This window comes from Manis javanica, chromosome 5 (assembly GCF_040802235.1).
Source record: "Manis javanica isolate MJ-LG chromosome 5, MJ_LKY, whole genome shotgun sequence".
NCBI classification, from domain to species: domain Eukaryota; kingdom Metazoa; phylum Chordata; class Mammalia; order Pholidota; family Manidae; genus Manis; species Manis javanica.
The window spans coordinates 46232639-46257556 of NC_133160.1; the positions used below are offsets into that span (position 1 = coordinate 46232639).

Consider the following 24918-nt stretch of genomic DNA (forward strand, 5'->3'; position numbering starts at 1 on the left):
TATCAGACAAAATAGACTTCAAAACAAAGAAAGTAACAAGAGATAAAGAAGGACACTACATAATGATAAAGGGCTCAGTCCAACAAGAGGATATAACCATTCTAAATATATATGCACCCAACACAGGAGCACCAGCATATGTGAAACAAATACTAACAGAACTAAAGAGGGAAATAGATGGCAATGCATTCATTTTAGGAGACTTCAACATACCACTCACCCCAAAGGATAGATCCACCGGGCAGAAAATAAGTAAGGACACACAGGCACTGAACAACACACTAGAACAGATGGACCTAATAGACATCTACAGAACTCTACATCCAAAAGCAACAGGCTATACATTCTTCTCAACTGCACATGGAACATTCTCCAGAATAGACCACATACTAGCTCACAAAAAGAGCCTCAGTAAATTCCAAAATATTGAAATTCTACCAACCAATTTTTCAGACCACAAAAGTATAAAACTAGAAATAAATTCTACAAAGAAAACAAAAAGGCTCACAAACACATGGAGGCTTAACAACATGCTTCTAAATAATCAATGGATCAATGAACAAATCAAAATAGAGATCAAGGAATACCTGGAAATGAATGGCAACAACCACACAAAGCCCCAACTTCTGTGGGACGCAGCGAAAGCAGTCTTAAGAGGAAAGTATATAGCAATCCAGGCACACTTGAAGAAGGAAGAACAATCCCAAATGAATAGTCTAACATCAAAATTATTGAAACTGGAAAAAGAAGAACAAATGAGGCCTAAAGTCAGCAGAAGGAGGGACATAATAAAGATCAGAGAAGAAATAAACAAAATTGAGAAGAATAAAACAATAGCAAAAATCAATGAAACCAAGAGCTTGTTCTTTGAGAAAATAAACAAAATACATAAGCCTTTAGCCAAACTTATTAAGAGAAAAAGAGAATCAACACAAATCAACAGAATCAGAAATGAGAATGGAAAAATCACGACAGATCCACAGAAATACAAAGAATTATTAAAGACTACTATGAAAACCTATATGTCAACAAGTTGGAAAACCTAGAAGAAATGGACAACTTCCTAGAAAAACACAACCTCCCAAGACTGACCAAGGAAGAAACACAAAAGTTAAACAAACCAATTACAAGCAAAGAAATTGAAATGGTAATCAAAAAACTACCCAAGAACAAAACCCCGGGGCTGGACAGATTTACCTCGGAATTTTATCAGACACACAGAGAATACATAATACCCATTCTCCTTAAAGTGTTCCAAAAAACAGAAGAGGAGGGAATACTCCCAAACTCATTCTATGAAGTCAACATCACCCTAATACCAAAACCAGGCAAAGACCCCACCAAAAAAGAAAATTACAGACCAATATCCCTGATGAATGTAGATGCAAAAATACTCAATAAAATATTAGCAAACAGAATTCAACAGTATATCAAAAGGATCATACACCATGACCAAGTGGGATTCATCCCAGGGATGCAAGGATGGTACAGCATTCGAAAATCCATCAACTCATCCACCACATCAACAAAAAGAAAGACAAAAACCACATGATCATCTCCATAGATTCTGAAAAAGCATTTGACAAAATTCAACATCCATTCATGATAAAAACTCTCACCAAAATGGGAATAGAGGGCAAGTACCTCAACTTAATAAAGGCCATATGTGATAAACCCACAGCCAACATTATACTGAACAGCGAGAAGCTGAAAGCATTTCCTCTGAGATTCGGAACCAGACAGGGATGCCCACTATCCCCACTGTTATTTAACATAGTACTGGAGGTCCTAGCCGCGGCAATCAGACAAAACAAAGAAATACAAGGAATCCAGATTGGTAAAGAAGAAGTTAAACTGTCACTATTTGCAGATGATATGATATTGTACATAACAAACCCTAAAGACTCTACTCCAAAACTACTAGAACTGATATCGGAATACAGCAAAGTTGCAGGATACAAAATTAACACACAGAAATCTGTAGCTTTCCTATACACTAACAATGAACCAATAGAAAGAGAAATCAGGAAAACAATTCCATTCACAATTGAATCAAAAAGAATAAAATACCTAGGAACAACCTAACCAAAGAAGTGAAAGACCTATACCCTGAAAACTACAAGTCACTCTTAAGAGAAATTAAAGGGGACACTAATAAATGGAAACTCATCCCATGCTCATGGCTAGTAATAATTAATATCATCAAAATGGCCATCCTGCTCAAAGCAATATATAGATTTGATGCAATCCCTCTCAAATTACCAGCAACATTCTTCAATGAACTGGAGCAAATAATTCAAGAATTCATATGGAAACACCAAAGACCCCAAATAGCCAAAGCAATCCTGAAAAAGAAGAATAAAGTAGGGGGGGATCTCACTCCCCAACTTCAAGCTCTACTACAAAGCCATAGTAATCAAGACAATTTGATACTGGCACAAGAACAGAGCCACAGACTAGTGGAACAGATTAGAGACTCCAGAAATTAACCCAAACATATATGGTCAATTAATATTTGATAAAGGAGCCATGGACATACAATGGCAAAATGACAGTCTCTTCAACAGATGGTGCTGGCAAAACTGGAGAGCTACATGTAGGAGAATGAAACTGGACCATTGTCTAACCCCATACACAAAAGTAAATTCAAAATGGATCAAAGACCTGAATGTAAGTCATGAAACCATAAAACTCTTAGAAAAAAACATAGGCAAAAACCTTTTAGACATAAACATGAGTGACCTCTTCTTGAACATATCTCCCCGGGCAAGGAAAACAACAGCAAAAATGAACAAGTGGGACTATATTAAGCTGAAAAGCTTCTGTACAGCAAAAGACACCATCAATACAACAAAAAGGAACCCTACAGTATGGGAGAATATATTTGTAAATGACAGATCCGATAAAGGCTTGACGTCCAAAATATATAAAGAGCTCACACACCTCAACAAACAAAGAACAAATAATCCAATCAAAAAATGGGTAGAGGAACTGAACAGAGAGTTCTCCAAAAAAGAAATACAGATGGCCAACAGACACATGAAAAGATGCTCCACATCGCTAATTATCAGAGAAATGCAAATTAAAACAACAATGAGGTATCACCTCACACCAGTAAGGATGGCTGTCATCCAAAATACAAACAACAACAAATGTTGGCGAGGCTGTAGAGAAAGGGGAACCCTCCTACAGTGCTGGTGGGAATGTAAATTAGTTCAACCATTGTGGAAAGCAGTATAGAGGTTCATCAAAATGCTCAAAACAGACCTACCATTTGACCCAGGCATTCCACTCCTAGGAATTTACTCTAAGAACACAGTAATCAAGTTTGAGAAAGACAGATGCACCCCTATGTTTATCGCAGCACTATTTACAATAGCCAAGAATTGGAAGCAACCTAAATGTCCATCAGTAGATGAATGGATAAAGAAGATGTGGTACATATACACAATGGAATACTACTCAGCCATAAGAAGAGGGAAAATCCTACCATTTGCAGCAACATGGATGGAGCTGGAGGGTATTATGCTCAGTGAAATAAGCCAAACAGAGAAAGAGAAATACCAAATGATTTCACTCATCTGTGGAGTATAAGAACAAAGGAAAAACTGAAGGAACAAAACAGCAGCGGAATTACAGAACCCAAACATGGACTAACAGGTACCAAAGGGAAAGGGACTGGGGAGGATGGGTGGGTAGGGAGAGATAAGGGGGGGAAGAAGAAAGGGGGTATTATGATTAGCATGCATAATGGAGTGGTGGGAGAAAGGGGAGGGCTGTACAACACAGAGAAGACAAGTAGTGATTCTACAACATTTTGCTATGCTGATGGACAGTGACTGTAAAGTGGTGTATAGGGGGAACTGGTATAGGGGAGAGCCTAGTAAACATAATATTCTTCATGTAAGTGTAGATTAAAGATTAAAAGAAAAAAAAAGAAAGAAAGAAAAGGGGGAATAATCCTTGATAGGATAAAACTAATGGTAAATCAATGATTAATGCATGCCTTAAATATCCTTAATTTTGATCACTTAAAGGGGTGTCAGATGATCAGCTATGGAGGTACACTTTTCTGATAATATTCCTTTCTCTTAAAAAACAAAAAACAAAAAAAAGCAGCTCCTGTGTGGTGACCTCCAATGAGTTCTACACAATGGTATAAAGGGCATATCAAAGTGTGGGCAAAGGGTCTGTTTGTGTTTATACAGAAGATCAAAGCGTAATTTGCTTACCCAGAAAATGAACTAAGACATGATATGAAGAACTTCCAACATCAGCACTCTCTGGAAGACTCATACCAGAAGATGATCATCAAAAAACCTCCATAAACATCCAGGCGATGCTGCAGTTGTAGCTTCATCCATCCCACCATTTCCTGGACTTGCCACTGGAATGAAGGAGATATCTAAGCTGGCCTGTGCATACAATAAAACAACAAATTTGACTGGATCTATACTTTTGGAACTCAACCAAGAATTAGGAGAAGTGCATGTTGTAGCGCTCCAAAATCTTACGACTACAGACTACGGTTAAAAGAACATATGGGATGTGAACAGTTCCCAGGAATGGGTTGTTTTAATGTGTCTGATTTCTCTCAGACTGTTCAAGTACAGTTGGACAATATCCATCATATCATAGACAAATTTTCACAATGCCTAGGGTGCCTAACTGGTTTTCTTGGCTTCACTGGAGATGGCTGGTAATTATAGATCTGCTTTGGTTATGTAACTGTATTCCTGTTATGTTAATGTTTGTGCGCAATTTAGTTAGTAGTTTAAAACCTATACATGCTTAAGTTACTCTACAAGAAGATATGTCAAAGGAATAATCAATCCTCCCATGTTTTCTTCCATCTGCTACCTCTATAGCTTTTCTTCTTCCTTCCTAATTACAACCCTTAAATAGAATTCGTGCCTCATAGCGAATTCACCGAGTATCATAATTCCTCCAAGTGGTATAGATACCTCAAGAGAAATGCTGGGCATAGAAGCCACAGGGCATAAATCTGCAAAGAAGTAAAAAGGTAACCTTTTCAAACAAAATGGCTTCTCTCTCACTTACCAACTTTACATCTCCCTGTATGGCCTGGAAGATGACTGGTTAGCCAGAGACGGGTAAGATTCCTCAAGGGAGGAACAACCTAAGACAGGCACAGTCGCAGGGGGGCCATCAGGTGAGAAACTGGGGATCAACAGTGGTGAAGCTTAGAACCTCACCCCCCCTGTTTTGAGAGAAATCTTCTGCATCCGTGGATGTTTTAATGCCCTTGTCTAGCTTGGATTAACACATAGTCTACAGGCACACACCTGATCATCTACAATTACTCTCTTACAGCACTAAACTATGTTTTCTACCTTTATCTTGCATCTACCTACCACTTCAGCATTTTATTAAAAATAAAAATAAAAAATAATAATAAAGGGAGAAATGTGGGATCCACATATAAATCAAGTATAAAAATCAAACGTTATTCATATTTGACCTGATTGTTTATAGTTCATAATGCGTGATCAAAACCGAAAGTTTCTGTGATGACTGCCCTTGTCTGTTCACCATGTAAGGACTTATTCACTATGTAATAATTTGTTCACCATGTAAGAACTTATTCGTTATGCTTCAGAAGATTGGAGACTGACGAGAATTAGGCTTGGGGTGGATTAATGATTGTGCATTGAGCATTGACTCCCCTATACAGAATTTTATTGTTGTTAACAACCATTTGATCACTAAATATGAGAGATGCCCTCTCAAAAAGAAAAAAAAAGAATGTCCAGGCAGGCTTTAGCGACTCTCTGCTTAGAGAAGGGCCACAACCAGTTTAAGGATCCAGTACCAGTGAGAAGCCATGGTGGGAGGGGGATTGGTTTCTGGGTGAACAGAGCAGGAAAGATGAATCCTCTCCCTCCAAAACTGTTGTACAATTGCAAGCAGACTCAGAGCAGCAGCCTTGAAGGGAAAGGCCACATCTCAGTTACAGAGTCCAAGTTCTTCAAGAAGGAAGTGGAAGGCAGATTTTAAGTCTTCATCACAAGAAAAAAAAATGTAACCATAATGCTGACAGATACTAACTAGACTTACTGTGGTGATCATGTCACAGTGTACATGGATATAAAATCATGATGATGTGCTTATGAAACTAATAAAATGTTATATGTCAGCTATTCCTCAGTTTTAAAAACTAACAAAGAGGAAGGGGAAGGTAAGTAAACTGGGATGGAAAGTCTGTGGAGCATGGAAGTGGCCTCTCTTATCCAGAGTAATAAAATGGTCTGTTGCTGCCAAGAGTGAATTTATATCATATTCCTGCTTTGCTAGACTCAGACCATTAGTAATATCTGTACTGTCTTATATTTGGACACAATATTTAATTCCCCCCAAATCTGAAATTACCTCAAAAAAACTAGCTTGACATTTTTCACAAAAGTCATCTCCTGAAAATAAAAGGTACATGTTTCCCTGGTTTCTGAAGAGCAAGACAGCCAGCTCACTGGAGTCAAATTATTTTCCATAAGACAGTAGAAGAGAGGAAATCCTGGTTTCAGCTTCCAACCACCAGGAGCCTTTGTTTATCAAGAAGCTGTTCCTCCTCCTCCTCCTCCCCCTCCTCCTCCTCCTCCTCCTCCTCCCCCTTCCCCTCCTCCCCCTCCCCCCTCCTCCCTCTCCTCCTCCTCCTCCTTCCCCTCCCCATCCCCCTCCTCCCCCTTCCTCCTTCTTCTTCCTTTCTCTTTTTTAAAAGTTCTGTCTTTGCTATCTTTTCTTTGACCTGTAAGTTTAATTGAATGCAGAAGTAGTATATGGTCATTATGATCTGGACTTGTATCCTAAAAGCTGAAAAACTTTTTGGTTGATCTCTGTAAAATAAAAAACAATACAGAAAGCGTTTCCACCTCTCTTACAATGATTTGTTACCAATTTAGAATTCAGACACTCTTTGATTTTATTAATATTTCCTCTCTCCCAAAATAACGTCACAACAAATTTGAAGTAGTGAGTAAGACATTGAGATTAATTGGGAGTGGCTATGATGCCCCCTTTTATTGGGACACCCTGAGACAGTGGGACTAGCCTAGAGCAAGAGTCACTTTCTGTCCCAGGCAATACTACACACACACAGACATTACGCAGTAGTTTCTTTCCCCTTCTTCATGTACTGCATCTAATGTGTTCCTAATTAAACTTTTCAAAATTCTAGTTCTAATGCACCAAACTGATTTCACAACCGAGCAATGTTAAAAAATGTTGCCTTAAGACTTATTATTTTCAGAGTTAAGAGTCCCTGATCTATATACATTTTAATTATATAGCATTTAATATTCTAAAATATGCTCCTTTTAAATACTTGTTTTTTCTTGATTGATTCTCAGTAGAGCAAGAAGAGAACTTTTATTCTTCAGTGCGACAGTAGTTGTAATCCAGTAATAAGGGGCTTGTGGTTAAGTTCTTAAATTGAGCCAGAGAAAGCAAGAATGGAGCCAGTTGCCAGCCTCTGGTGCTGACAGCAGGGATCCTTTTATTTCTGGCCTCATTGAAGATATGGATATGGATACTATTTTGTTACATCTGTGCTGAAATTCTAATTCTCCCCTCCTTTTCTACAGGAACCATTGAGGCTTGAAGTAATGGGAGAGGTTGTGTCACTCGGGTCCTTTACTTGGTTTTTGTTTATTGTTTTTTCCAACTGTCTCGCTGCTTTAGCTTAGAGCAGTCACCATTAGAAGCCCCACAGAGCCGAAGCACCCTGTGGCCCTGAGCCAGCTCCAGGCTGCTGCCGATCTCCCTGGGGCTCTGGTCTTTGCTCCCTGCAAATGCTTTCTCTCCATCCCCACAACAAGCCTCAGATTTTCTCAGCTGTGGGTCTCTGAGCTCATCCTGCTATTCCTAACCTTCCTGACCCTCCTGCCACTCACCCAGCCCTCTTCCAGAGGCCTTGCACTCAAATGTGAGAGCCTGAGAGCCAGGGCAGGGGTTGCTCCTGAGTGACCAGCCGGCCAAGGAAATCAGGGCTGTCTATTCTGGTTCTTCCCTGTGAGGCTCCTGTAAGGCCTGCAGTGGAGACAAACCATTTTACTGTGCTGTTGAACCTATCCACAGACCCAGTCAAAATAATGACTGGAATCAGGCCAACTCAATAAACACACAACTTGTCAAGTCTTAAAACATTGGTTCAATTCAATTTTTGTTGTTTTTTTAATCAGAATTTCTAAAAAGTAACAGTCAAAAAAATAATTTGTATGAATTTTAAATGTGTTAACATTGTAGGAAGAATTTGATAAACTGCCCTCTGGGCAATAGAAAATACAATATTTTTGCATCTCTTATTTCACAACTTAAACAATTAATAATAATTTATCAATATCAGTGTTTAAATGTTTCTTACAGTTCTTGCATGTGTGGGTGAGTAGCCAAACTATGCCAACACATTGCCTTTGGAGTCTGTGTCTCTTAAGTAAGATGGCAATATAATTTATATCTAAACTAGGAAACTTTTGATAACAAAAGGGGATTCTATTAATAATTTTACTGGAAAAGTAGGCACAGACCTTAACTGTCATGGACAAATTAGGATATCTTACTACTCTTTTTTCTTTTTTATGTGTGGTAAAAAAAACATAATGTAAAATTTACTATCTTAACTATTTTTAAGTATATAGTTCAGTGGTGTTAAGTATATTCACATTGTTATGCAACGGATAGCTCTCCAGAGCTTTTTCATCTTGGAGAACTGAAACACTATACCCACTAACTGGTGATTCCCTTCCCCCTTCTCCCCAGCCCTTGGTAACTACCTTCTACTTTTGTTTCTATGATTTTGACTACTTTTGATACTTCAGATGACTGGGGTCATACAGTACTTGCCCTTTTGTGAGTGGCTTATTTCACTTAGCATACTGTCCTCAGGGTTCATACATGTGGTATGTGACAGGATTTCTGTCTTTTCTAGGGTTACATAGTATTCCATGTGTGTATATACCACATTTCCTTTCCCATTTTTCTGTTGATTGACATTTTGGCTGCTTCCACCTCTTGACTATTCTGAATAATGCTGCAGTGAGCATAGGTGGACCAGTATCTCTTCACGATCCTGTTTTCAGTTCTTCTGGATATAAAACCAGAAGTGGGATTGCTCAATCATATGGTAATTTATTTGTAATTTGTTGAGGAACTTCAATGTCATGTTCTATAATGGCTGCAGTTCGGCTTTCCCACCAGGAGTGTGTGAGGGTTCCTGCTTGTCTGCATCCTTGTCTGTACTTGTTACTATCTGCTCCTGATAGTGGCCATCCTGATGGATGCAGTGATACCTCATTGAATTTCCCTGATGATTAGTGATGTGGGCATCTTTTTTGGCTATTTGTACATCTTATTTGAAGAAATGGCTTCTCAAGTCCTTTGCCCAGTTTTTTTGTTTTTATGTTTTTATTGAGGTATCATTGATATACACTCTTATGAAGGTTTTGCATGAGCAACACTGTGGTCACTACATTCACCCATATTATCAAGTCCCCCCTCCCCATTGCAGTCTCTGTCCATGGGCATAGTGAGATGCCACAGTCACTACTTGTCTTTTCTGTGCTGTGTTTTCTTCCCTGTGACTCCCCCACACACACCATGTGTCTCTGCCCAGTTTTTAATCAGGTTTTGTTGCTGTCATCAACTTGTGGAAGTTCCTTGTATATTCTGGATATTAACCCCTTATAAGATATACCATTTCAGTCATTTTCTCCCATTCTGTAGGTTGTCTTTTCACTATTTCCTGTGATACACACAAGTTTTAAGTTTACTGCAGTCCCACTTGTCTATTTGCTGTTTTGCAGACTGTGCTCTTAGTGCCAAATCCAAGAAACCTTTGCCAGATCCAATGTCCTGAAGCTCTTCTCCTGAGTCATCTTATAGGAATTTAATAGTTTGAGGTCTTAAGTCTGTAATCTATTTTGAGTTGATTTTTGTGTATGATGTAAGATCTAACTTTATTCTTTTGCATGTGGATATCCAGTTACCTGTGCCTTTTTATACTCTCTAGAAACAAAAGCCTACCAGTTGCTGAAGCAGTGTACCCTTCAGGATAATACAAATCAAACTGAAGACACATTCCAAAAGGCAGGTGCTTCTGTATCACAGCTGCCAGGTAAGCAAGGGCAGATTTTGCACGTGAAGCCAGTGCCTGGGGGTCCAAGGCAGTGGCCAGTGTTGTGTTCAGGCAAGGGCAGCCATTCTTTGAAGGTTTCTGGTGCTTTGTAACAAGCTGTCAACAGGTCAGGATGAGCCGATACTTTTTCAATGCTTAACGAACAAAAATTTTGAAGAGTCTTTACTCCAGGTATGTGCTGGCCACCAGCAAGACGATGGCTCTTGTAGGCCTTTGGATTCTACTTGGCATGTCATGATGGTAATCTATTACTAAATACCACAGAAGATACCCTAAATTCCTTCTTTCCCAAATCTCCCTGTTTCTTAATTGTCAGTGTTGACCATTGTGCTGGGCTAATTCTCCTTCCCCAGAATGTTGGGGGCTGGGGCTCTTTAAATGAAAAGACTATAAATCCCAGTAAAAGGAACTTTTAAGCTTATACTGTAGTTCTTTCAATATAATATTTTCATTTTAATTATAATTTTCTTTGTTTTTGTGTGCTTCATTGTATTTTTATTGTTTTCTGTGGTTTTTGTCTTATATCATTTTTTTTTATAAGTAACCTTAACTCCCTTTGTGCAAGTAAATGGATTAATGCAAGAGGAAGTACACTTTAATGACTTTATTTTTACATAAACCATCATGCCATAATTTCACCTATCAGGATGAACAGTGTTTTCTTAATATTACATAATTCCCAGTCCATATCCAGATTTCCCAGTTGTCTCAAAGATGTCTTCATCAGACAGACATTATTTTGAGGAACAAATATTTGGTGTATCAGGCCTAGCTGTCTGTCATTGGAGAGCTATTTCCTAGACAATATCAGTCTTAGAATCAGTTGCTGGAAAATTCAGTTTTGTTGTGTTCAGGATTCAGTGAAGTCACATTTTGGTTGTGTTCAGAATTCAGTGAGTCACTATAGGTTAAATGCCAGCACAGTGGCTTCTTAGAGAAGAACCCTCAGGGAGGGCTGGCCATGGTAGTGGTGATGGGGGGTGGGTGATTTGAACTCTGCAAACATGAGACATTGTACTTTGTATAAAATGACCTCTCCTCTGGTGGAGGTCTTCACCACTTTGGAAAGATAGAGCACTTGAGAGCCTCTTAAACATTTGCAGTTAACCATCACCATCTTCACATTTGAGTCACAGAATTAGAATCCAGAGGCATCTTAGGAAGTACTTATCCAGACCCCACATTTTACAAATGAGGCCCCAAATGCCTTGCTAAGGGCATTACAGCCAGTTAGCAGACAGACATGTTTGAAAGGTGACATGTTTGAAAAAGTATATTTTGGATAGTTAATTGGACAGGTTCAAAGGATGAGTAAATTTGACATAATCTGTATGTATAAAAAATTTTGGTACTATTACTATACTAATAATATATTGCTTATTAATTTATTCATAAGTGAAGTGGTACTTTATAGATTGTATAGTCAAGCACCCCTATATTCAGTTCCCTCACTCTACACTCAATATTACACTATGTGCTTTGCAAAATTCTAAATATTCTGCCTTGGGAATCATAATAGCACTTCTGGTGGTACTGACTGTCAGTGTAGTTACATACTGCCTCTGGTATTTACTTTATATAATTTATTACTTAATAATAATTTATCAATATCAGTGTTCAAATGTTTCTTACAGTTCTTGTGTGTGTGTGTCAGTAGCCAAACTATGCCAACACATTGCCTTTGGAGTCTGTGTCTCTTAAGTAAGATGGCAATATAATTTATATCTAAACTAGGAAACTTTTGATAACAAAAGGGGATTCACAGCTCTGTTACAAGTAGTAGAGATGTGTGCTCTGAACTCAAGAGCTGTCCCTAAATCTAACTATTGAAGAACAAGCATATGTTCAGCTACTTTCTACATCAGTTGTCTTAGGTTTCTGTCCCTTGACCTGTCAGTAAGGAAAGCAAGTCACCTAAACTTTGTGCCTTCATTCTCATGTCTTGTCCTGTTAAAAGCATGGAGACCCTCTTGGGGCTGAACATGGACACACAGTTAATGGAATCACTTTGCTGCAGGGGTTACATGAAGGCGAGCAGGTTACAGTTTAGAAGCCTCCGCAGCAGGTGCCTTTTGAGCAGCATGCCTGCACTCTGCAGCCATGCCCTCAGGTGACTGCGGGTAAGATCAGACTTGCAGCAGAAATACCCGAGGCAGAACACAGCCAGGAGATGGAGATCAGGGATTGCCCCTCAAGCTGGAAACATTGTGGGGACAGTCCTGTTCCCCTGGCTCCAGGATAGAGGTGGATTGTGTGTCATCCCATCAACCTTTACAGGCTGGTTAGAGTGGCCTTGATGGTTTTCAGTGGAGACTCATTCTCTTCTGCGAGATGGAAAAACAGAAGATTTGGCAGAGGACTTAAGGGTGGATGGGATGAGTAACTGTCATCCAGGGGTTCACTTATTTCTGAGTCTTGGTTCCCAGCACCCATTCTCTTGGTGATCTGTCACTGCCCGTGCGTTATATAACAATGTGAGTTATCCAGTGCTTAGTGCCACAGCAGACCCACATGCATATATGTGCATCTTGCTCACTTAAAAGAGAACTCTTTAAATGATTTTATTTGTTACTTTTTGTGGCTAGTGTCTAAGTATCACAGGAGACACCACTTCCTTTCAGTATTCTACCACCCAGTCCTTCACCTCCGAAACTATGTTGCCTTCTGTGGTCTGACAGCATCTTCCTCCGGTTACATTTGTTTTACTGAAGTTATTGAGAGGCTGCTGCGTGGTGCAGAGTGTATCACTGCTACATGGCAGCTAATGCTCACTCTCTCCGCTTGTGCTATCACAGGTTTGAACACTGGCAGCAGTACGTTCAAGACAAAGACAACTAACAAAATTGCTTCAGAAGCTAGTTTTTCATCTAGCAAAGGAAGTCCTTTGTCAAGGTAAATTCGCCAAAGCCTTTCTAAATAGCAGCAACAAGATGAGAAATGTCACTGTGCAATGAATTAAACTCTGGCTGCATGTGATTTTGTTGTGTGACTTGATGGAAGGTTATGGTTTGGTTTTTTATATATCTAAAATAACAGTTGAAATTTTAGTCTACCTTTGAAAATATTTGCACCAGAGCCAAGTATTGTTTTGCAGCTGTTTTTCCCTTGGTTTAAGACTCAATTGACACCTCAGTGAACCACAAATTAGCGTTTACAGCTGCTCGCAGTAGGCTGCTTAGAGACCACACAATGGAGGGTGTCGGAAAAGGGCAGAGAGAAAACATTGGGCCTTCAAAGAAATAAAGTGGCCTGTTTCTTCTTTCTGAGCCAGCTGACATATATACTAGCAATTTTGCTGGATATTTGTTTTTGTCTTCCTCTTTTTTACCAAGTATTTTGGCTAGATTATTCTTCCTTTTCTGATACCTTCTTATTTTCCATAAGGAACACAATTTATTTTCTCGATAGCACTTGTTATAAATTCTTCAAGCAGTAAGTGAGCTATGCTCTTAATTTGTCACCAACATAAAACACTAATCACACAGTGATATGAGTCACTTAGAATTCATAGGTGGAAACAGAAGCAACTGTCTGATAAAATACTTACTTTTGGCTTTGAACTGAATATCATTTAAAACCGTGTCCTTTCATAATAACATTTCTCATTAAAAAGATGTCCTTTAGATGATTATATTTCATGTGAATTAACTTCTTACCCTGATTTTTATTTTAAGTTTTAAAACAAGAACTTTGCATTTCTAATGTCACATATAATGTCCCATAAGATCAAATGATTTGATCCAGAAATCAGTATTCTTTAATTTAAAAGTCTAAATTTTTTAATACAAAAGCCCTATTTTCATTTATATTTTGAAAAATATAATAATTTTAAGATCTGGCTTATATTAAAATGAGATCGATTTTCTAAAATTCTTGCTTTTAGAAACTGGACAAGTTCAGTTTTAGAGAATTACTCATTTATTTAGCAGAAATTAATATACCTGGGTTTTCATTCATGCTTTTGAAGGAACTGGGAGAGAGAGAATTATGGGGCAGAAAGAGTATCAAAATATTGTATTGTTATGATTATACTATAAATTCAAGTTGTAGGTCTTCTAAAAGAAATTTTGAAAGATAATAAATTCTACAGGTAGTTTTCAGGGCTTAATGATACCGCCTGGCTTAATAATACATCCCTTTAGTTTTTAAAGGTTGTTAGAGGTGTTTGTTTCCATACTATTTTAGAAACATTAAAATACCCAATTTCTCTTAAACTTTTCTTTATATGTAAATATATATATATACACATACACACTCTCTCTTTGGCCAGTTTTTAAATATTCTTAGAAAGCAGTTGGACTCTAGAACATTTTCCCAGCCTAAATATTTCATACCTTGCATCTGTATTTCACTAAACTTAAAATCAAACTCTTTTCCCCTTCAGTTTGAGGCAGGGGCCATTTGTATTACTGTTGTATCTGCATGAAATTAATTTCCTAACTAAATTACAAATAATCTCATCACTCCCTTTAAGGGAGGAGAAAAGGTCTTCAAGGAACTTGGTTCTGGGCACTTGGGAATAATGCCGTGAGGGAAGAAGGTCTGGGGCGTGCAGTTGTCACGTTTGTTCCTGTGCTGGGTTTGGTGCTGTTCATACACCACCCTGGGCTTTGGAGAGCTCTGGTTTTGCTGTTTGTGCTGGGATTCACTGAAATTTCTTAGAGCTTACATTTAAGGATCCCACTTACTGCAGTCACTCCTTGTGCTTTATTGCTTTTACAAGTGGTTTTGAAACCCAGTACTTGAGAATAAACAGAATAGTGCAGTGCTGCTGTAGCACTTTTAAAAATTCTTCTTCGCTCTATTTTGTCAGTGAGCTGATGAGCGACCTCAAAAAAAGAAGAAAAAAAAACAGACAGACCCTGGTAGACCTAAAAAAAAAAGGCTTCCTCTGATGTCCTGGAGACAATAATTATAATGTGCTAGTTAAGTCCAAACTACAGCTGAGGGATTTTACTTTAAAGCAGCAGCTTGGGTGCAAAAATGCATTTATAGCTCTTTGTCTGCACCTCATTATGTGTGGGCCTGATTCATTAAGTAATTGGTTTGCAGTTGTTTACATGAGTATTAAGGCCTTCTTTTCAGCCGCCTTTGAGAGATACATTGTGCAAATGTTGCCTGTGATGAATGCAGAATGAGGGCCAGAGGGCCCGTCCTATTGGCTAAACAGTGCACTCTGTTGAAAAGCCAGAGAAAGGGATTGGGTGCTGCTTTGCATAGCAATGACTTTCTTAATAAGCGTTACAGATTAATACACACAAGCTATAAAAGATGCAAAGAGATACTCTTAGCACATTTATACATGCTCATTTCATTGTGCTGGTGGTGGGGCCCGGGCTCCTTCATATTCCGGTTTTCAGAGCGGCAGCTTCTGTGCATGAGCCGTAATAGAATCTGATGTTTATTGTATTATAAATCACGGGCAAGGAGGCAGATCGGCAACAGTTTATTATTAAAGATTCTTTCAGTGTAAATCTTTTTCTACCATTGTATTTGCTTCAGCAAAATCATTTTGTGGTTGAGTGGGGATGAAAGGCTTAATGCATGAAGGAGTGAGCCCTAATAGGAAGCTGTTCTCCCAGTAAAGACCACTTGTTCCCTTTTGTTCAGGGGTGCATGCCAGAGCTTCCTCTCCCTCTGCAAACATTGTCTCACTTTACCCTCCCCAGGAAGCCCCAGGTTTTCACTCTCCCCTTTCCATCTATTCAATGCAAAGTATATTTTAACAGCCTGCTGTGTACCTTCAGTTCACAGGTTGGGTGGAGATAATGTCCTACCAGAAGAAAAGAATGTGTGCTTGCAATATAATTGCCCGAGGAAAAAGTAGCAGTAGTCATCCAGTCTTAGCACCCTGGCAGGGCCTCTGTGGGTGGCATTCTGTGCCAGCCCTGGAGCTACAGGAGCGGCCAGCGGAGGGCACCAGACTGCCTCTGATCCTCTGAAGGGGCGGTAGTATCTCCATTCTTGCCTGGTCACTGTGGCCTTTCCTTGGGATAATATGAATATCACAGGAAATCAGAAGTCCAGTGAAGTAAAAATGAGGTTTTCCCAAAAGTCCTTTATGTTCTCATATGAAAGCCCCCATCTCCATCCCCAGTTTAGCAAATCTGCCTCCTCCTTAAATTGCACCAAATTAGAAATATCCTAAATATTTCTCATCATAAGCCCACATACTTTATTTTGCTACACAGAGCACGAAAGAACAAATTACTTGCCTGATTAGCTAAAGGAAAGGAGTTAATAAATTGACCCCAGGCAGCTAAAAAGATAAAATGGCATCTGCTGCAGGGCCCCTGGTTAACCATGAGGGGGCGCTCGGACTTTGTCAAATTAAAACTCAGACTTTGGTCAGCTTTTAAACCTTAAGATTATATATAGTATTTAGAGATTTATTGACACACTCATTGGATTTTTCTTCTTTCTAAATTGCTTTTGCCTTCTAATTTTTAGAAATGTATGTGTGCTTTGAATAAAGTTATCCTGAAGATGCTGTTTGAAACATTTTAATACTGGTATTAGCTAGCAGTAAAAAGCATTAAAAGCTATTTTCAGGCTTATAGTAAGACCCTAGGACTGGAAAGACACTTTCCACTGGGAGCCTTTCCTCATTGTCCCCAACACTACAGACTCTGCTCTTGGAAAGACCCTCAGTGTCACTGCCAAACTCAACCAACATGACCTCAAAGTCACTATAACTTGAGTAATTTGTTAGTGGGCTGTGGATGTAGTTTCCTTCAAAAAATAATATCGAGCATAAGGTTGAGAGTCAACTGGTTACTGACATTAGGACATCCCCAGGTCTGCTGTTTTCCCAATTCCTCCTCCCCATAAGCCAAGGGTGAGTGTCCGACACCCCACCTGACTGTCTCACCTCTGCTGTGAGTCTCTGAGAGTTCCTGCTGCCTGCACCAGCCCCAGGCCCCAAGTGGCCTTCTCTCTGCAGTGACACCTCACCCCTCCCATGCTCACTGGGCAGCCACATGGCACATGCTCATACAGCATGTGGTGCTACATGCCCAGGTGTTCATCAGAGCTCCTGTGCTGGAATGCTTCCATCTGACTGACGCCCCACCAGATATTCAAGGCTTAACTCTTTACCCTCCTAAAATGTCCTAAGCAGAGAATCTAGTCACACAAGATGCCGTCCTGTGGCACCTGGTTGTTTCTTCTACAGGTAGAAGCCATTTACAGGCACCTTCTCTCCACTAGGAGCGGCTCATTGAGGTTCTGGGGCTCTTCTCAGTCCCCAGTGCCCACTGCTGTTGGGGTTTGTGAGCAAGCAAGCATCAGCATAAGCAGAACCACTCATCAGGCAGCCGTCTTAACAATAGTCAGCTGCCTGGCAACACGAACCCACGCCACAGGGACTAGTGGGGTGTAGGGGCATGTGGGGCATGCATATGAACCTTCCCAGAGACTGGAGGCCAGCCTGGAGTATGGCCTGTGGGCTCATGAACTCTGCACAGGGTTTTCAGGAAGCAGGACCTGAGAAAGCATACTTACAAAGCACCTTAGTGTGGTCCTTACCCAGAGGCCATCCTGTCGCTGGCAAAATGGTGTCTGTCTCCTGGCACTGAACATGATGAGGGCTTGTGGGCTCTTGGCACATGTTGGGGGCCTGGATTGTTAACCCGACTTCTGCTGACATAAGTTCTCAGCCCACGCCACAGTTTCCTCCTGTGTCAGTTACTATTTTGGTGTCTCTTTCTGCACTGGTGCATGCTCCATGGGCAGAGGTCCAGTGTGGCTTGTACTGCTGCAGTCCTAGCACAGAGCCTAACCTGTAGCATCACCCATGTGATGTCCACTGGGAGAGGCAGTGAGTGCATGAACGGGGCACCACCACTGCAGGCTGGGTGCTTCGCTCGCCAAGGGAGCCTGCCGGAGGCAGTTGCCCTTTCCCCTGAACCACGCAAGAGCATTGCTCACCCTTCTCTGTGAGTGAACTATATCAATTTAGTTCTCGTAAGAAACATGAACAACCTGATTCCAAAGTCACATAATACATAGAAACATGCAATCAAATAATGTATCACTGGATATTGATAGGGGAACGTGAAGCAGAACCCTGTGCTTAGTTAGGTTCATCTTCTCATTCCACACATAATCACTGAGCACCTACTAAGAGCAAAGCATGGGGTCACCCAGGTGAGCTGAAACAGGTATGGCTACCACCCTTGTAGAGCTTACAATTTGGGGTGGAGGGCAATCACGCAATTACACAGGTGGGTGTGAAACAGCAGGGGTGGGAGGGAAAGGACGGGGACCCTGCAGCAGGGGTGCTGACAAAGTCTGGGGGTGTTATGCAGGACTTTGGTCTTGTGCCAAAAGCAATGGGAAGCCACTGGGGAGTTTTAAAAAGCAAGGAGTGGAGTGAGCTTCATGTTTTGAAAAGATCTTTTTTGCTGCTGAGAGGGAAATGCACTGTGGGGGCAGAGTGGATGTAGTGTCTCCCGTTAGAGGCTGTTACAGATGCCCAGGCAGGAGACGCTGGTCTTGATGACCAGGTGGTGGCAGTGTGCAGAGGAAGAGAAGGACTCTGGGAAGCACTGGGAGGCAAACTTGGCTGGATGAGGGCCTGACTGGATGCGGGTGGGTAGAGAAGCAGACAGGAGCTTGGGAGGGAGTGCAGGGTTGGGATGCCATTGGCTGAAACATCAGGAGGGGCCTGGTTTGGCAGGGAGGGGGACCACACTAGAGGATGTGGATTTGGTGAGGCTGGGCGTGTGGACAGAGGATTTGGAGGCAGCCAGGTAGAGCCAGCAAGTGAGCACGGCACAGTGTGTGCAGCTCGGAGAAGTGCTCCGAGAAGTGTCGTGGGCCGTGGGGATCTGGCCTGTACTGCCTGCCACTGTGCCCTTGCTGTTGGCCCACAAAATCCTTTCCCACTCTCCAAGCAGAGTCCAGGAGGTGCCTTGCTTCCTCCGGGATCCTGCAGCCACCCCATTGCCCTGTGCTCAGCTCTCCCTGCTGGTGGTACTCTCCTCTGTCTTCCTATGGTTTTTACTGTTTGGACTCCTCCTGGCAAATTAGCCTGTTTGCTCTCCCAGCATTGTTATAATCTGCCTCTCCCCTCAAGTGTCCTTATGAAAGGGGAGGTAGGTAAACAGCAGACACAACCCACAGTTGCATTTAGTGTGTGTGTGTGTGTACATGCTCACTTGTGAATATGTATGCACTTGGTGTAAGGGTGGATTTTTGTGTAAGCTGTAAGGCCATCGTACTGGCAGCCGCCATGACTGTTAGTCAGCACCTGGGCCTTTTCAGATGGTCTGGGGTCACCTGCTCTTCATGGAGAAATAGCTACAGGTCATTGGATGGTTGTGGCAAATAAAGAAACAGGCAACCATATTTAAAGGGAGTGTCGACAGGTACTGAGCCTAGAAGATGATACCTGCCTGAGTGGAGCTTGTTTTACTGGGGGAAAAGTATAAATTATCACAACTACAGGAAAAGGCAGATATTTGAGCCATAGGTAACTAGACTTGACCCAAGGGCAGGGGGAAGGTGAGTTCCCGGGGTTTCCTGCACCAGGAGGATGAGGGTCCAGCCGAGAGAAGAGCAGTGGGGCACACAGGTTCTGCGTGTCTTTGCCAGCCAGTCTTCCCATGTGAAAGGCTGGAATCTATTTTAAGGGAATGGAATAAAAAGCTTGAGGAAAAGTTTGGTAAAAACTTGAGAAAATCAAAATGTCAAACCTTACACAAATATGTTTTTTTAAGAAAAAAATCTATTCAGTAGGAAATGTATAGAATTTATAGGAACTTGAATTTACGTATAAGAAAAAATTGTGAACGATGCTTCCAGAAGAGACTTCCAAATTCAGTAAGATTGCACAAATCTCCTGAAGAGGCCCACTGAGATGAGGCACTCTATCCCGTGGAGCCAGTTGCTTGTTACATTGACCCCAGTGAACCAGTTACTGTGTGTTACATGTGGTATGTATATGTGACATACAGAAACCTAAACATAGATGCCAGGGTCCTTGCATTTTTCTCTACCATGAGTTAATATTTTTAGTTAGGCAGAGTGAGAGTTTATTTTGAACTCCTTTTTGGTATCACTGGCTTGCCAGAGGTGAGTATTTTAGATTCCCCACCAGCTTTCCTTACTTTCTAACATGTTGAATTCTCTATTTGAGGCACAAGTGCTGTAGCTTTATGCAGCAGTGTTCCCAGAGGACTGTGGGGGTGCCAGTCCCCTGCCCTCCTTGTCCCTCACAGCAGGCCTGGCAGCAGGACACCCCCAACCCCCCTACCGATCGTGGCTGAGCTGTCGCACTAGGGATGCTCCCAACAAAGCACCAGCATATAAATACTTTGGTCACGGGGCCCAGACGTGTTCCTTTTGCTTTTAAACCTTGGAGAGTAAATGTGAAGTTTCTGGCCTTCCAGTGATTGACACGTGCTGCTTCTATAATGTGCCTGCTGTAAAAAAATATTAGTCTGATTGTCATTTTTTTCAGAACTTAGGCTATTTCTTTATTTTTCAGGCATGAAGACAAAATGAAATTAGCTACCAATTTAAAGCCTACAGGTAAGAGAAATAACTAGAAACCAGATTTTCATTTTGTGTTTTAACCCAAAGAGTTGTTTATGATGTGCATTTGTTTTCTACATCCTGGTGTAAGGACTGTGAAGCAGGCCTGTGATCAGAGGGGCGGCCCTTGCAGCCCTCTCTGAGTGAGGGGGTCTCTGAGGGGATCAGAGGGCTTCTTGAGGCCCCATCTTCAGGGACAGAGTGATGCAATGGCCTGAGAACACACAGATGCCATGGGCCACAGAGGCACAGAATCTTAATTTGCAAGTATGAATTTGTTGAGTCTCCTGGCCTCCACCTCAAATTGATTAACAACACAAATATATGAAACGTTTCTTGCCTCTGTCTCCATCCTCCCTCCTAATGCCCTACAAGTACCCACTGCTCATGACATGACGGGGTTCTTGGCAGCAGACAGACTGGTTTCTGCACAGGCAACTCCTCCCCAGCTGACTGTCCTCCACCTGGCCACCAGCATCTAAAACCACATTTAGTTTTCTCACCATCGTGGTTAGGAATTGCCAGTGCCTCCCACCACCTGCGGGATAGAGTCTATAACTTTCTTCCTTTGGGGTCTGGCCCCATCCCCACTTTCCAGTTCAATTTTTCCTACACTCTTATCATCTTTGGGTCTTGTCACAACCAGCTTTTTCCAGATAGAGGCTCACCTCGGAGATATACATCACAGGTTCGGTTGCAGACACCATGATAAAGCAAATATCACAATAAAGGTAGTCAAATGAATTTTTTTGTTTTCAGGGCATATTAAAGTTTTATTTACACTGTAGTGTGCTCTGTTAAGCGTGCAGTAGCATTATGTTTAAAAAAAGATGTACATACCTTAATTAAAAAGCACTGTTGCTAAAAAATGCTAACCATCATCTGAGTTTTCAGCAAGTCATAATCACTGATCACAGATCACCATAACAAATATAGCAGTGAAAAAGTTTAAAATATTCCAAGAATTATCAAAATGTGACAGAGGCAAGAAGTGAGCAAATGCTGTTGGAAAAATGGTGCCAACAGACTTACTTGATACAGTGTTGCCACAAACCTTCAATCTGTAAAAGGGAATATCCACAAAGCACAATAAAATGAGGTCTGCCTGTATACCACACTTGTACCTCTGAGCCTTTGCTCGTGATGTTCCTTTCCATCTTCCTCAGCCCAGTGAGCTCCTACTCATCCTTCAACACACAGCTCACAGGGAGAATCTACCCTTCCTTCCATGCTTGCAGTTGAGCCTGGGCTCTCTCTACTCCTGTCTCCTTAAACCCCATTTCCAGTGGGTGGCAATGGAGAGCATGGGTTTGAGTCAGACAACCTGGGTGGGAGTCCTGGCTTCACCACCTACTAACAGTGTGATTGTGGCCAAGTACTTAACGTCTCCACTTGTTTGCTCAGTAAAATGGAGACATTAATACTTAGCTTACCAGGTTGGTGCAAGGATTCAGTGGGATCCTATGTAAGAAGGCATCACGGAGCTGGCAGGTCATGCCATGTCATTATTGGCAGACATGGAAATGGTCAATGTGCCCCATGATATCCTGTCATCACCCTGGAGATCATCTGGTGCAGTTCATGGATATGCCTGTGGCCTTGTACATCAGGCAGCTGTTATCTCTACCTGAGAACTTCCTCAGGCCACAGGCACATGCCCAGCCCTCACAGGGCAGCCCCAGAGTGCCAGGGATTTGATGCCCTGGTTGAGAACAGCCACCAACAAGAGGTGTGAGTTGGTCAGTAAATAACCCCACTTCCTTACTCTTGGGAAATCTGATGTGAGTTCTGCAGTCTCTCAGAGGGTCTCCTGCAGGACTGAGCCCGTGTCTGCTGCCAGCCCCCCACATTAACATACCCTCTGCTGGTTTCCTCTCTTCCTGTGTCACTGTCTTAGCTCCTCCCCATCCTTCCCAGTAAATTTCCTAAATAAATGTATCCAAGCCCCTGTCTCATTGTAAACCTCACTACAATTCCTCCACCATGTCTTCCCCTCTGCCTTCTGCTCATGAAGAACAGAGGTAGTCAAAGTGGAGGAGCAGCTTAGGTGAGGTGGTATCAAACCCGATAAAACACCACAGGTAACCTTGCTTCTGTGTTAATCCTGATGTAAGTCCCCATCCTACAGTAGAGAGTTGGGCACAACAGAAGGGAAAAGGGAGTATTCTGCAAAGTGTCTTGCAAGGAGCATGCTGAAGCATGTCAGAGTGGGTGGTGCTGACATGCACTCGGGTACATCTGGTTAGACACAACCTGTGGTGGCCCTTGTAGGCGTTCATAGGCCCGTGCACCAGTGAGCTGGTCCCACTGATAAAGCTGAGCTGATCAGAGTGCAGAGCTGCTAATAGCTGTCTGGTTTTCTCTTCCAGCCTTCTGGGGTGAGTCTGATGACAGTAACTCAGAAATTGAAGCTGCTTTACGTCCTAGAAACCATAGCACATCTACCAATGATTTTGATGATTTTTATGACTAATAAGTTTTAACACCTGTGAGAAATAAAGTCTTTAAATGAACTGAAACCCTGTATTCATATGTGATACCCAAAATAAATATGTCCCTTTAAATTTTCTAATTGTTTAATGGGAAAACTTGGGACCACAATATTGCTATTCAAGTGAAATTTCAAAACAAAGTACCATCTAGCATATTCATTGTCTAAGTGTAATTAAAAAGCAAAGTGATGAATGCAATGATAAACTGAATTCAAGTTGGTCTCTTTGTAGAAAGTGGCAAACTGATCCTAAAATTCATGTGAAATTTCAAGAAACCTTGAATAGCTACAGCAATCTTGAAAAAGTTGGAGCACTCGCCCTCCCTAATTTTGAAACCTACTAAAAAGCTGCAGTAATTAACACAGTGTGATACTGGCATAGACATAACTGGCAATGAAATATTGATTTATATATAGTCTGAAATTGATAATCCAGAAATAAACCCTCACGCTTACGGCAGTTAATTTTCAACAAGGATGTCAAGACCATTCAGTGGAGAAAGAATGGTCTTTTCCACAAGAGGCTGGGACAACTGGATCACCTCATGCAGCAGAATGAAGATGCCTACTTCACACTTTAACAAAAATTAAAACAAAATGGATCAAGGACTAATCGTAAGAGCAAAACTTTAAAACGCTTAGGGGAAAACAGGTGTAAATCTCTGTGGCCTGCATTAGGCAGTGGCTTCTTAGATATGACACCAAAAGCTAGAAACAGATTGGACTTTGCCAAAATTAAAACTTTTTACTACAAAGGGCACCATTAAAGAAATGAAACAATAGGAGGAAATATTTGCAATCCTATATCTAAAAAGGGACTTGTATCCAGAAGACATAAAGAGCTCTTACAATTCAATAATAAAAAAGACAACCCAATTTAAAAATGAGCAAAGGACCTGCACAGATGTTACTCCAAAGAAGATACATAAATGGCCAGTGAGTATATGAAAAGACTCTGGACATGATTAGTCATCAAGAAAATGTAAATTAAAACCAGTTTTACCAATTAATACCTATTTACCTTCTACCTTCTCATTCCCTCTCTGCCTTACTCTTTTACACCATTAATTTATTTATTCATTCAGATCACATGTGTTACCCTTCCATTTCCCCCAGTACAATTTTTTTTCCAATTTTAAAAATTTGTAGTAAAATATACCTAGTATGAAATTTACCACTGTAATCATTTTTAAGTGTACAGTTCAGTGAGATCAGGTATGTTCATAATGTTGTGCACTTACCACCACCACCATCTCCAGAACTCTTTTTGCCTTGTGAAACAAACTGTCCCCATTAAACAGTAGCTCCCTGCTTTCCCCTCAACCCCTGGCATCTACTATTCTTCCTGTCTCTCTGTTGACGACTCTCAAGTACCTTGTACAAGTGGAATCATAGAGTATCTGTCTTTTGGTGACTGGCTTATTTCATTTACCGTAATGTCCTTAAGGTTCATCCATATTATAGCACATATCAGAATGACCTTCCTTTTTAAGGCTGAATAATATTCTGTTGTATGTATGTACAACATTTTGCTTCTCCATTCATCACTGGACACTTGGTTGCTTATGAATAGTTGCTTATGAATAGTGCTGCTATGAACATGAGTATACAAAATCTTTTCAAGACCCTACTTTCAATTCTTCTAGATCAGTACCCAGAAGTGGCATTATTGTATCATATGGTAATTCTATTTTTAATATTTTGAGGAACCACCATGCTGTTTTCCACAGTGGCTGAACCA

At 41.0% G+C, this 24918-nt stretch overlaps 1 protein-coding gene across 5 annotated transcripts in view; it reads left to right on the forward strand.

The window, feature by feature from the left end:
• Window positions 1-23456, forward strand: part of KIZ (kizuna centrosomal protein) — a 152081-nt gene extending 128625 nt beyond the window's left edge. For 4 of the 5 annotated variants that reach the window (XM_073236986.1, XM_073236987.1, XM_037022507.2 and 1 more), the window contains 4 exons: window positions 10022-10126; window positions 12943-13039; window positions 20640-20683; window positions 23056-23199. In XM_073236986.1, the coding sequence (XP_073093087.1) occupies window positions 10022-10126; window positions 12943-13039; window positions 20640-20683; window positions 23056-23159 (350 nt within the window). In that variant the 3' untranslated portion in view covers window positions 23160-23199. Of the gene's footprint in view, window positions 1-10021; window positions 10127-12942; window positions 13040-20639; window positions 20684-23055; window positions 23200-23409 lie in introns of those variants that run through there. The other variant, XM_073236988.1, reaches the window with a different exon arrangement.
• Window positions 23457-24918: the final 1462 nt, after the last annotated feature.